General features: G+C 43.8%; 1 protein-coding gene and 1 long non-coding RNA gene across 5 annotated transcripts in view; one reads left to right on the top strand and one right to left on the bottom strand.

Annotated features, from left to right (window-relative positions):
- The window catches only part of SYT7 (synaptotagmin 7), a 227,142-nt gene that overhangs the window by 11,335 nt on the left and 202,503 nt on the right, over positions 1-13,304 (bottom strand). For all 4 annotated transcript variants that reach the window (XM_081837220.1, XM_081837221.1, XM_081837222.1 and 1 more), the window contains 3 exons: positions 5,234-5,504; positions 3,459-3,628; positions 3,104-3,218 (listed from right to left, as the gene is read on the bottom strand). In XM_081837220.1, coding sequence (XP_081693346.1) covers positions 3,104-3,218; positions 3,459-3,628; positions 5,234-5,504 — 556 coding nt within the window. The remainder of the gene's footprint in view (positions 1-3,103; positions 3,219-3,458; positions 3,629-5,233; positions 5,505-13,304) is intronic.
- Positions 5,512-7,441, top strand: LOC309328120. Its single transcript, XR_014150708.1, has 2 exons — positions 5,512-5,641; positions 6,532-7,441. It is a non-coding gene; the product is annotated as an uncharacterized lncRNA (long non-coding RNA).

Below are 13,304 nucleotides of genomic sequence, written 5' to 3'. Positions count from 1 at the left end.
GCACCCCAGTACCCAGGCTCCAGATGTTATAAAACTGGGTAGCAATGGATCATTTGCCTCTTTTTACCCCAAAGAATCACCTACATCAGTTTCAAAAATACAGGGTTCAGTTTTATTTACATGGAAAGGTTCCAGCTGTTCACTTGCCTTCCACGTGGGAAATGAGCCACTTATTAAATTATATGCCCCAGTCTAAACTGCCCTGCAGTTAATGTTCTTTCCAAGCCATTTATGCCAGTTTATTCAAGTAATCCACCCAGTTATTTCTGTCAATGGCCACTTACAATCAGCTTTCCAATTCTGATGCAGAATGGGCTATGCTGTCCTCGGTTCTATGTTTGAGGCTTCAAATACCAGCCAATACTGGTGTTTTGCGGTCTCTTGGTAACCAGCAGAACCATGTCAGTCTGTTACAACCAGCAGCTTTACAGCTGGTGACAACACTTTCTAGTTTGCTTGCTTCTACAACCAGCCCTTCAGGCTGAGAAGTTTATTCTTAACCGGAGTTCCCACCATTCCTTAACCATCACATTCCAGCGCAGCACTGCTTATGGGATGTTTAAAAAACAAGGTCAAACATTCAGGTTTTCTGCTTCCAGAGCTTTCCAGGACAGAGAGCCTGCCTCCTCACTAGTAAATGGAAGTCGTAAACTCCATTCTTCTCAATGCAGAAGAGAGAATAATCAAGCAAGCTTTTGCTGCTCATTAGGTACGGTGTAATTAGATACTGTAGTCTTATGTATGAGATATTTAGTCTGCAGAAGTGAGATAAAATCTAAGAGCAATAAAACATAATTCAATCACAGTACCTTGTGATAACATTTTATTACATTGCACAGTGTTACACGCTTGTGGAGGTATCCCACCCTAGAACTAAAAAATGTAAAAGAAATCAAGAAAGTAATATGTTTATATTCCCGCCCATTACAAGCTGCAAAAAGAATGAAAGCAGTTTGTCCTTCTGGTACAGACCATAATAAGGGAAATCTCAATCCCATTATAGAACAAAGAAACTTCTAGAGTTTCTAGTAGTTTTCAAACCTAATGGTATGTGCACTGCTATTCTGATGTACTTGCTCTTCCAAGACCACTCCATTGTCTGTCTTTATGCCCACTGTAAGGAAAATATTTGACAGATTTCCAAATAAAACTTCACTTTTTGTACACTGGCCAGGACTTAACAAAGCCATATGCATGCCTGAAGAGGACCTATGTGTATGGCTGGAGGGCAGGGAAGTCAGATGCAAAAGTGGGCAAAGCAATGAATACCATTTTTACTTTTGTACAGTACAGTAGTTTCTGTACTTACTTGCACACCCCTATCATCCATCCATCCATCCATCCAAGCAAGAGGCATTATTAAAGATCAAGGGCTCATCCCAGCCAGGCAAAAACTCTCAAGAAAGGGTACATAGGAGGACTGGTCTGAGGTGAGGTGGTGGCCTCGAGAGAGTCCCAAAGGCCAGACAAGAGAGGCCTGGAGGGTCACATTCAGGCCCCAGATTACCAACTCACTGCAGCTGTTTGCACTAATATTCCACAATTCTTTTCTCAGTGAGTTCTCAGAGAGCCTCCCACCCGTGCCCTGGCCAGGCCCAGAGCTGCTTAGCTTCAGCAAGGTGGCTCCATCACATGGAGCACACAAAAGATGAAGGACTTTTCTGTTTAACATATAACAATGAAACTGAAATGTGAGTTGCCCTTTCAGCATCAGACAGAAACTCTCTCTTCAGTAGCACGCTCTGTTATTTCCATTGTAGGATCAAAAGTATACCTCAGTTTAAGAACCACAGCTCTATAAATCTTCTAGCATTGATCAGAAGAAATTCCAGGAAGATATTCATCTGCACATTGTCTTGGTTTTTTTGTCAAGTAGGCTATGCTAGTTTCTCTACCCAGGAGGTGAGTGAGGCGGGTCAGTTTGAAGGCATTTGTTCTTTCACTCTCTGTCAGCTGGGGATGATGGGCATAACACATGACAGGCTCCTTTGGGAGGAGACCCCAAGCAAGCAAGCACACAACACCTGGAAATCAAATAGCTTCTGATTCTCGCCAGGTTTACTTGAAACCAGTAAGTGCACAGAACTCTAAGGAAATGGTCATTGGTGGTTTGCTTTAAGTCTTTTACCTAAAGTGTTGTCCCAGCTACTTTTTGGGATCCCAGTATGAATACAAGCATATAATAGTGATTTAGATAAGATACACTCAAGTTTTTTGAGACATATCCTGGGGCTCCCAAGTTCAATCAAGTAAGAGACGATGTGTGCGGAACTAGGTATACACACAATGGAATACAGTGGTGCCCCGCAAGACGAATGCCTCGCAAGACGAAAAACTCGCTAGACGAAAGAGTTTTCCGTCTTTTGAGTCATTCTGCAAGACGAATTTCCTTATGGGCTTGCTTCGCAAGACGAAATGTCTTGCGAGTTCTTGCGAGTTTTTTTCCTTTTTCTTAAAGCTGCTAAGCCGCTAATAGCCGCTAAGCCGTTAATAGCCGCTAAGCCGCTAATAGCCGTGCTTCGCAAGACGAAAAAACCGCTAGACGAAGAGACTCGCGGACCGGATTAATTTTGTCTTGCGAGGCACCACTGTATTGGATGTGGCCTAGCACTATAAAATACTGGTTGCGTTGCCATTTTAATTGCCAACCTTCAAGTCTGCTTTCTGACTTGGTATTGACTTGGAACTCTTGTATAATTCAGGTGAGCAATATATTTATCGCAATATTCAAATCAGATTAGGGGTCATTGGAATACAAAGCATTGAATCAGCTGTAAATAAAATTTGCTCCCCCAAGTTCTAGGGATTAAATACAACAGACAACGGGGTCACTTATATTTCAAAATTAATAAATCCAGTCCAACGCAGGGCCTTTATGTTAGCCCGACTGAACGTTTTCCCCTCAGCTTTGTCAAGGGCAGATATTTAAACATCCCGAGAAACAATAGACATTGTGGATATAATTTGAATGTGCCAGACTATATGGATGTTTTATGATGGCCCATATTTGTAACACCTAATAAAGGTTTGGCAAAGTAAGTAAGAGCTTTAAATCTAAGACTATTTGCCACTGCATAAGAAGAGCTGCTACGGAACCCCATACCTGATGTTCCCCCGATGTCCATGGCTTTAAGATTCCGAGCTTTGATAATGTTCACAACAATGGAGTTAGCTGAAGGGTTGTAGCAAAGTGACAGGAGAAGCTCTCCTCGGCTTCCCTGCAGAGAAGAGTTAGCAGAGATAGAGGAATTATTATGCAACATCACCCCCCCCCCCCGATTCCCCACTGTAAACTTTGAACAGAAATCACCCCAACACTGTTCAGGATCTAGCCAGCTTTCCTCATTCCGCATGGGATTAGGAATCATATATGGCCAGCCCCCAACGCATGCATGCACTGAGCCAACCTTGGATATTCTGGATCAGCCCTCTGTTTCAAAACAAAGCAAGGATCTTACACTCCCATCACTGCAGGGCTTTAGTTCTTTCCAGAATGTCTGCATCTGGGTCAAGTCCACTTTGTTGAGGGGAATGGACACCTCCCCAATGGGATCGTTACGACTGAACCGATCATAATCCAGAACCTGTAGATAGAGCACCCGCTGAACCACTTTCTCATATGGGAAACCTGCCAAAAGCAAAAGGAGCGGATGAAAAGATGAGAGACGACATGCAGGCAACCACAGTAAAGGGAGCCCCAACGTTAAGCCTAGATGCAAGTGAAAACGGTTATTCTGCTGCATGCACAGGTCTTTTCCACATTAGATAGCATCTATCACTGTATTCAGGTTGCCAATGGAGAAGGGGTCATGACTGGCCCAGGCCATACATGGGTGAAGGAACCCATGCTTCTGGGCAATCTTGCAGCCTTGAATAACATTTGTAGGTATTCCAGATGAGTGAGTAGTAATCCAACTTCATCAATCAAACCTAATGCTTCAGGGAACTGGCTGGCTGCTATAAGGGCCAGGAAGGAATCCCAGCCTTATCCATCATTGCACTTAGATCACTAGTGAAGGCTTTTGGCCTCTCTCTGGTAGCATAAGGCTCTGGCCATTCCCCTGAGGTCGAGTATTAAATGTGATGGACTAAGGGCATGATCTGATTTGGCAGGAAGCAAGACAGTAGATAAAGCAGAAGAATGATATGTTATGTGGCACAAACTGGCCCCATGGAATAGATAGACCATGGTATGACTTGATGCCATACTTGACAGATCACAATTTTCTTTAGGGTATGTCTGCATCCTCTCATTCTTGTGTGATCTTAAAACAGTGCAAGGAACTGGTGCAGTCTGAAAGTCATCATTTGTCAAAATGACTGTTTGTTTAGAACTGCTTCCTGGTTTATTCATGTGAAAGAGGGCACCTTAAAGATGCACTGAGGAGAGAAAAATGTCTTGCAATGCCCCTCATCCCGGGCATTTTCGTACTACCTGATAAGAGTGCGCCCACAAGATGCTTTCATGTCAAAAATCACATGCAGGAAGGATTTAGAACTGTATTTACTCTTGCAGAGAGAAGAATTTGAAGTTGCTCCCACAGTCTGGGGCATGTCCTTGTCCCATTCATACATAGCCACAGATATAATCTCTGCCACATTATAATTTTTGGGAAAGGACCATAGTTTCAGATGCATATCCATGAATAAAATGCAACATGGGAAGTGATGCTAATCTGGTATCACTGTAGATGGTGCCTATTCCCAGAATATGTACACGGCTTCATATTACCAGTGGCAATGCCTTCATGTGATGGCGTTTGGAGGTTACTCTTCATTTGGCTAACCTGACCAAGTGGAGAATCTTCATGTAAGTACTGTGTTCTTGGAAGCCTCTGTGACATGAGCGTGACGACTCTCTGCATAATGAGTGGCTTTCAAGTGTAATAGTCTCTATGTGCAGCTGCAGATATGAAATATTTCTAGCCTATTATGTGAACAACTGACCCCAGCTGTTTGCAGGACAAGGCTGGCACTGGATTAAATGGGTTTGTGCTCTGTTGTCCTCTTTTCCTGTTTGGCTACAAGTACTGTATTCTGCACAACTGCATTTTTGCTGTATGCCACCACCAACATTGCTTGCCCTTGAAATCAGACATTGAAGGAAAACATGACCACATGTAATAGGAACAGAACTGAGGAATGCGGCAGATTTGTGAAGTAACTTGCCCAAAGCCAGAGCAAATTCTTGGCCTCCATAACCAGCACCCTAAACCTGGACCATTTTACATACCTTCAAAGAGAAAGGTCTCATTCCAATGTGGGTTTAAATTCTTCCTTTTCACCTTTGTCTCCAGCTTATTTTTTTTATCTGGTAGGAGGTAAATTTTGACGAAAGGGTCACTTGTGCCACTGAAATCCTTGGCTGGTAGTTCTTGAGCTTTCAATATTTTGACAGTTAGGGTGGATTCCTGGAAATTGTAGCCAACGCTAAACTGGATCCGGCCCAGGTTTTCTCGGCTGGCACTGTCATGTCCCTCATCATCCTCAGACCCAGGGGAGAGCTGTAGCGCAAAAGGAAAGAGAGAGAGAGGCAGCCATGTGAGTCTGGGACAGAAGGAGGCTCACTGTCTGCATCTGGACATTTTTAAGCACGAGAAACCCACAGGGATTTTCCAAGCCAGGTCCAGATTAAATCTAGGTAATTGGTGAGAATTTTTCATGGTTTATGTATTACCTGCAAAGGATTTATGTTCAATTACTGCTAGAGAACGTTTTCCTTTACAATCCACTTCATCTTAGCCAGTGACTCTGATGGGGAAAAAGAATCTCTGCGCCTCTTTCCCTTCAGAGAGCTCGAGGCCTTTTCAAACTGTCTGCTGTCCTCAGGTGAGAAACGGCACTTGAAAAATCATTTATCCAATGTAAGTGAGCATTTGAAGGGAAAGGGCTTTGGGAAATTACCACAGGGAGAGATTGGGGGGGGGGAGAGATATTGTTAGCACAAGGTCTATTTAATCACAGGCCTAACTAGAAGTGTGCCTGAGGGAGAGGAAATATGCATTCTACTGAAAACAGCAGTATATTCTGCTCCTCATTAGTGGAGGGTGCAGCCCCCCATCTTGGAAATACGTCACCCCACTGCCATCGGCCACGGCTCCAGCCTCCTTGTTATGCATCTCACCTTCCAGCTTCTACATTGTCCAGGCCTTCACATAAGCCTCCCTGCCCCCCCCCCACCTGCAGCTGCTGAGTCAGGAACTTGCCTGTCTCACCTTCTCTATTTATGAAGGAGGCTATAGCGCTTCCCCGTTCTCAAAGGTCCATATATTGGCAGTGTGGCTGGGAAATGCCACATCTCCATGTTTATGTGCTATGGCCTGTCATAAAAAAAAAAACAAGCAGCTTGCAGCACCGCTGTTACAATTTCAGCTGCTGCTTGCACAGGCTGCTCCTTCCTTCATTTCTCAAGAGGCACGTGAGCTTCAGTCCTCCAGCAGCTCTTTCCCACTCAGTCCACGCTCTTGGCATTCTGTTTTATTGCTAACATTAATTAAGCTTTTATCAATTTAATAACTTAATTGCATTTAGGCCCTCAGGTCAGTGGTTACATGGAGGCTTTATTCCCACTTTGGCCATGCATCGGAATCTGTAACTTTCTCCCGTTCAAGATGAAAAGCTTTCTTGCAGCTCAGCATGCAAAGAGGTGGAAGGGGTTTGACAACTGCCCGATAAAGAAATGATCCAGATACAGCAAATGAAGGCGCAAGACGTCAACATTCCGATTAGCCTTACAAATAGTCAATTTAAACGAATGGAAAGTCGGAAATATGATGGTGAACAAACACAGCTCTGACCTGCCTTCCTGCATATAGTCCAAATAAACAAATGTGCTGAGGACTTCAGAAAATATGTAGGCACAATGAGTGGATCCCTTAAAATATATGCAACTTGCCTGAAAGAGCCCAGAACTGTTGCCCTCCTGTTTTTCCAGACTTCATTGCTGCCAATTCTTTAGCAACAAAATGCATATGCACCAATGTTGGATATTCGCCAGCATATCCAGAGTGGAAAGACAAATAGCTAGTAAGGCATTTTGAGAGAGGGAATACTATGATACAGGAGTAATAGCAGAAAATGCCTGTTTGGGGATCACTGTCCTGTGATATTTTTCAGTATGTGGTACCGTAAGTAGAATTTCCCTAGACGATCTACAGTAAGTGATCTTACAGGTCCATACAAGGGCAGGTGGTTCTGAGCTTGGTCAGAGCTTTATATGTTAACAACAAAACCTTGAATGTGGCCTGGTAGGTAATTTCCAGCCAGTGCAGTTCTCTCAGCGGAGGTGTAATATGTGTGCACCTCCACTCAGCAACCTGGCTGCAGCATTTTGCACCAGTAGCAGCTTCCAGACTAATCCCAAGGGAAGCAAGTATTGAGGTTTGCAACTATTTTACAGATGAGAAAATGATTTGCAGAATAAAACCAAATAGCAAGGTCACTTGCGGCAGGATTACATTATTTATTACTCAATAGAAGACCTCTATGTGGTTAATTTGAATTCTGTACCAAGCTGAGTCCTCAATTCTGGATGCTGTAGCACACAGACTAGCTCTTATTAACAACATAGTTTCAGCCTGTATTATTAACTCACTATGACCCAATATGAGAGTTCCAGAAGTATTCATTAGTTTACACCCCCCCCCACTGAGGTGACCTGTTTTGGGGGACAATTTTGTCTGAAAAACAGGATAAAATAAATATAGCTAATTCTTCCCTTCAGTCTGGCTTCACAATGCTCCGGCACAAGAGACCTGGAATCCAAAGGTCTGCAGTAAGATGTTGGAAGAGGAGAGGATTTGATTCTCAAATACTTTATGTTTGCTCAGTTTAACTAAGGGCACGTTAAAAGTTACAACATCTTCAGAAGATTGGAATCCACAGTACACAGGGAAACTAAATGTCTGTGTTGACTCCCACAACAAGGTCAATGATTTCCAATTTTAAATCTCACCCACTTTTGGCAGCTTGCCCTGAATCTTTTCACATCTCTGAAAGACTTTAAGAAATCTTCAGGTACTATTGTTTTCAAAGGCTCCTGAATGAATGTGTACTATCCAAAGGCAAGCAAAAGCACGCCCCTGAAGATAGTGTAGACACTTCTATCGGTGCAGAGGTTGAGAGCATATGACACTGATTCTGCACCAACCACCAGTACATTTCCAGGCCGAGCTCAAACTTCCCTACATAAAAAGGCTCTTCAAGCTTCAGCAATGGCGGGAAATACTCAAAAGGGATAGACTGCTGCCTAATCAATTAGATGTTTGGAGATGATGGAGTATGAGTAGATAGGGCAAATACACACAATCTCCCCTTGTGTTGCTGGCTGGGACTGTTGGCAAATGCAGAGGGTTGTCCTGAGAAGCCCCTTGCAGTAGGAAATAAGGAATCATTAGACTTGCCTGCAATCTGCGGCGTACTATTTTGTTTTAGTATTTCAAGGAGGAACAGCTTCCCTCCATTTCAGTGGGAGGAAGAAAAATGAAAGATAGCAAAGGCTAGAAATCCACCTAACAGTTACCTCTTTCAAACCACATTTTACCAGCTTCCACATGATAATATCATGGGGGACTTTGTCAAAAGCCTTACTGAAATCAAGATACACTATGTCCACAGCATTTCCCTGATCCACCAAGTTTGTAATTCCATCAAAAAAAGAAATCAGATTGATTTGGCATGACTTATTTTTGAGAAACCCATGCTGGGTCTTGGTAATCACAGCATCCTTTTCCTAAATGCTCACAAACTGACTGTTGAATTAGATGTTCCAGGAATGCTTTCCCATCTACAGGATTTTGCAGTGCCATTAGAGGTCTGAAAGAACTTCACAATGTCTATCAACAGCAACGCTACTGTAAATCAATAGTAGCACTCCAGAGGAGTTAAGTCAGCTTCTTGAGAAAAACTGCAAGCTCCGTAGGTTCCAAAAATGGCGGAGCCTGTGAACAAACATTACATCAATATTGACTGAAGAAACCATTGATATGAAGCATACAGTAGCAAAAGTGGCCAGGAGCTCAGGTCCAAAATATATCTCACAGATGTAATGTGATGGTTTTTTTCAAGTAAAGTGATGCAACACCATCACATATTTCTCCACTTCATTAGCTGCCACTTATGGGGAAGGGGGTGGGAAATACAGACCTGTAATGTCACATGCATTATCCCCAATATACATGATAGCATGTATATCCCTTCTTCCTGCAACATGTACTTTGGGCTGAAGAGAGGGAAAGAAGCTGAGGAGCTGCCTGATTATCTAGCTCTAGTAGATTTCCTCAACGACATACACATGGTCTGAAGTAAGGAGAAAACGCATATATAGTTAGCAGTGACAACCCCTCTTAGGCTTGCACATTCCACACCTTTCCTAAAGCAGAAGCCCTTTTTAAATTAACCTTTCAAAATGGTCTCAGCCAGAGGGCAAATGGGACAATCGCTTGCTACACTGAGGAAGACCTCAGATCTGAAGGCATTTTGGGACTATTCTCCTGTTGGTGTTCTGTTATTCCATGTACTTTGCCCTATCAGGTCTCTAGGCTCCTCAGGTGATTATTTTGTCTTCTCTCCAGAGAACATGTCATGTTAGTATAGCAGGAAGCTGAATCCTTTACACATTTTAAGGGAATAAATAGTCTCTCTTGGATTTCTTGCCCAGGGCTTGGTGCATTCCAGGGAGCTGTCAGGAAGGATTAAGCTTCCTCCCATCCCTGATAGCTCTCAAATGGCTCCTGGCTCTGATCCACATGCTTGCTTCAGCAGGATTGGGGAGGGCCAATTTGATAAATCCTTCCTGACAGCCTGCCTGTCACGTTACAGAAGCCACTTCCTCCAGAGCTGGGATGACAGTATGGATTGCCTCTCATCCAGTGCAACAGTTCTTGGGACCCTGGGATCTTTGTATCTCCTGTGGATGAGCATGGGTGGACCTTGGAAAAGAAATGAGGCCACAAGGGCAAAGTTAGGGGGACTCAGTTTTAGACAAGAGGGAAGTAGGGATGATGGGTATCTATTAGATTCCTGGAAGGGTTGCTGATTACTCAGGAGGCAAAAGATCTTCTCCCAGAGTCTTAATCATCAAAATGGAGATTCATGGATCACAAGGAACAAAGACTCTTGGATCCACTTTCTTATTAGATACTCAGATGCATCAGCTTCAATCTAGAGGGACAGCGGGGTGGGGTGGAGGGTACAGAGAGCCACCCCCTTCAGAAAACCTGCTTAACTCATTTTCTAACCTTATCTTCCACCCTCTTTTTCAGATGCTGAATAGTTATTAAACCATGACCTGCACTTTTAGAGAGACTTTACATGGACAGTCTACTCAACAATCCACTTAAGAGGCAAAACAAATATCAGAAACAGTTCACATGGTACAGATCAGAGTGTGCAAATTTATCATCTGATGTGACAGGGATAAATCATGCATGTAAATTGCACGGAAGACAGGAAATGGACTATAAATGCTATAAAAAAATAAGGCATTAAGAAGTGGAAGAAATGGAGGGAGCATCAAAGATGCTCCTTGCCTGTGGTGCCATTTATTGTATGACTGGCCCTGCTATCATCATCATCATCATAATCAGATTTAAATCCCATCCTTTCCCCTGACAGGGACTCAAGACAGCTTGCAGCTAAAACAGAAACAGCTAAAAACATAGGAAAAAAGCAGTCCTTAAAAAAAATGTAACACACATACACATAATACATCTATTAAAACGAACAGATCGTTACAATAAAAACACCACAGCACCAGCCCTTTCGTTAAAAACAGTTCCCCAAAGCCTGTTGGAACAAGAAAGTCTTCACCTGCCAGCAGTAGAACAAGGAGGCCATTAACTTTGGCTTCCACGGGGCTGTCAGGTTCAGACTCAGACAGACAGACCTGCAGCTTGAGAACTCCAAGGCAGAGAAGGAACCCTGACTGCCAGCTAATAGGGAGCAGTGATTGTGGTCTGGCTTGGCCATGGCAGGTTGGGCCAACCTCCTAGCTTTGGTGTGTACAGGCCTCGACAAAGGTTTATCTCTTTGCTTAAAGCTCATTTGCCAACGTTGGAGAAATGAGAACATTTGTATGCATTCGAAGGAATTATTTCATGCAAATGGCCTAACATTTTTAATGCCTTCTGCATTTATGAGCAATATGGAAGGTGTGTTGTTCCATATTTGCTTCAAGGAAAAGGAATATTGGCTCTTGCAGAACACCTGGGTGTGAAGGTAGTGGTGTGGTGTGTTATGCTCAGGCCGTGTTAGACTATGAATGTGTCAAATCCACAATAAAGTCTCTGTTTTTATCTTGGAGGCTATGGAATTGCAAAAGGGGGGAGACAAGGAGGGGCCAATGCCTCCTCTTGCCCTTCCCCAGTAATGCCTGGCGTAAATTTGCTTAGTGCATGGAAATCTGCATGATTACATTTTTATCCAAGGAGCTCAAGGCGGCCTACATGGTTCTCCTCACTCCCATTTTATCTCCACAACTTCTCTGTGAGGTAGGTTAGGCTAAGAGACAATGATTGGCCCAAGGTCACCCAGTGAGCTCCATAGCTGATTGGGGATTTGAATCCTGGTTTTCCAGGCTCTACTCTAACCATCTTTCTGGCTACAGGAGCTAAGATTTTAAAGTGCAGAACCCCATCACCTGCTGTATATATAAATGGCAGTTTCTCTCCTGGTGATAGTCATGTTTGAAATCTATTAGTGAAGGATCAAATGCATGGTCCCCTCTTCCCAGTGTCCACAGAGCACAAAGAGAATAAAAGAAAGGAGAAAAAATACATTTCCCCCCTGTCTTTCTGCTGCAGCTATTTGACACAAGTTGTTGAGATAGATACTGTGTTATGTGAACAACACCTCATGTGGGATTCACTACAAAGCCAAACTGAATTGTGTTGTGCATTGTTTAGCACTGGTACTCTGTGTGCTCCTGACAGTGGAGCCTGGAACATTACCATCTACAAGGGCTTGAATAATATGAAGATTAAGGATAGAGTGGAAAAAGGAGACAGAGGGCAAGGAGATAAGAATTATATTAACAGGAATGACATTCTGCAGATTGTAAGATGCTATGCCCAGGGAAAAGTCACTTGTTCTATATAAAATAGGGGTCAAAGTTCTTGGAAAGAGGCTGGATTCAAGAGAAGTGCATCAGGGATTCTGAGGAATTACAGAGGACACTACAAACACAACAATCTGCACATCTCTTGGTGACAATGAAAGTGAATGCATACCTGCAAGATTCCTCACCATGCAGCCCTGTTTATCTGAAGACAATTTGGAAACTTCAGCTAATCCAAAAATCCTGCACTGCAATATTCCTATCATTGCTGAATTATGAAGATTTTATTGGCTGCCAGTTTGTTTCTGTACCAAATACAAGGTGCTAGTGTTGAACTTCAAAGCGCTTTATAGTTTGGGGCTTGGATAACTTAGGGCTCATTAGCATGGGTCCAAGACGTTTTCTGCCAGACCCACACTTTCTAGGCACAAATCCAAGTGGTTTTCCCTTGCCCTGCTCTTTTCCAAGGGAAAAACTGCTCTTTAAAACAGATTGGAACAAATGGCAATCTGGGGGGGGGAAACCGAATTACTGTTTGCTCCGACCAAGTGCTAAAGAGTGGTTTTTCCCGGGGAAGGCAGCAGGAAAAGAAAAAGTGTGGATAAAACCTTAAATCAGTGGTTTTCAACCAGTGTGCTGTGGCACCCTGGGGTGCCTTGAATGAGGGTCAGGAGTGTCACTGGCAACACCAGCCTCTGTCCCTCTTTCCTCCCCTTCTGATGCCCTCTCACATCTCTGCCTCCCAATGGCTTGCACAGCTGTTTATTACAGCAGCACTAGCTACATGCTTTGCAGACAATTGGGGCTTCTGGGAGGCAACTCTCTTGGGGGAGGGGGAGCAGCTCAGGGACCAGGGGCAGCAGAACCAGCTGCCCAGAGGATTCCCAAGGAGAGGGGAGAGGAGAGGAGGCTGAGGGAAGACTCCCAAGGGAGGGTGTTTGAAAAAGGGTGAGAGGCTGCCAGCTCTGCAGGCAAAGGGTGACATAACTAGGCTCCTGAGTCCCACAGGGGTGCTGCAGAAAGAAGGTAGTTGGTCAAGGGAGCCATGGACTCAAAAAGGTTGAAAACCTCTGCCTTAAATGACTTCCTTTCATCCTGAACCCCCCACCCCCTTGTCAGCATTAACTCAATATGTTCTGTGCTGGGAGCCTTCCCTGTTACAGGTGAGGTTGGCACCTTCTGAGTGTGGTGCTTTTTTGTTGTGGCATCCCATCTATGTCATGCTCACCCCCATGAGGTCCATGGGGAG

Source organism: Podarcis erhardii, assembly GCF_964252035.2.
Source record: "Podarcis erhardii genome assembly, chromosome: 1".
NCBI lineage: Eukaryota > Metazoa > Chordata > Lepidosauria > Squamata > Lacertidae > Podarcis > Podarcis erhardii.
The sequence above is the reverse complement of the archived record's forward strand: the minus strand, read 5'-3'. Positions and strand labels throughout refer to the sequence as shown.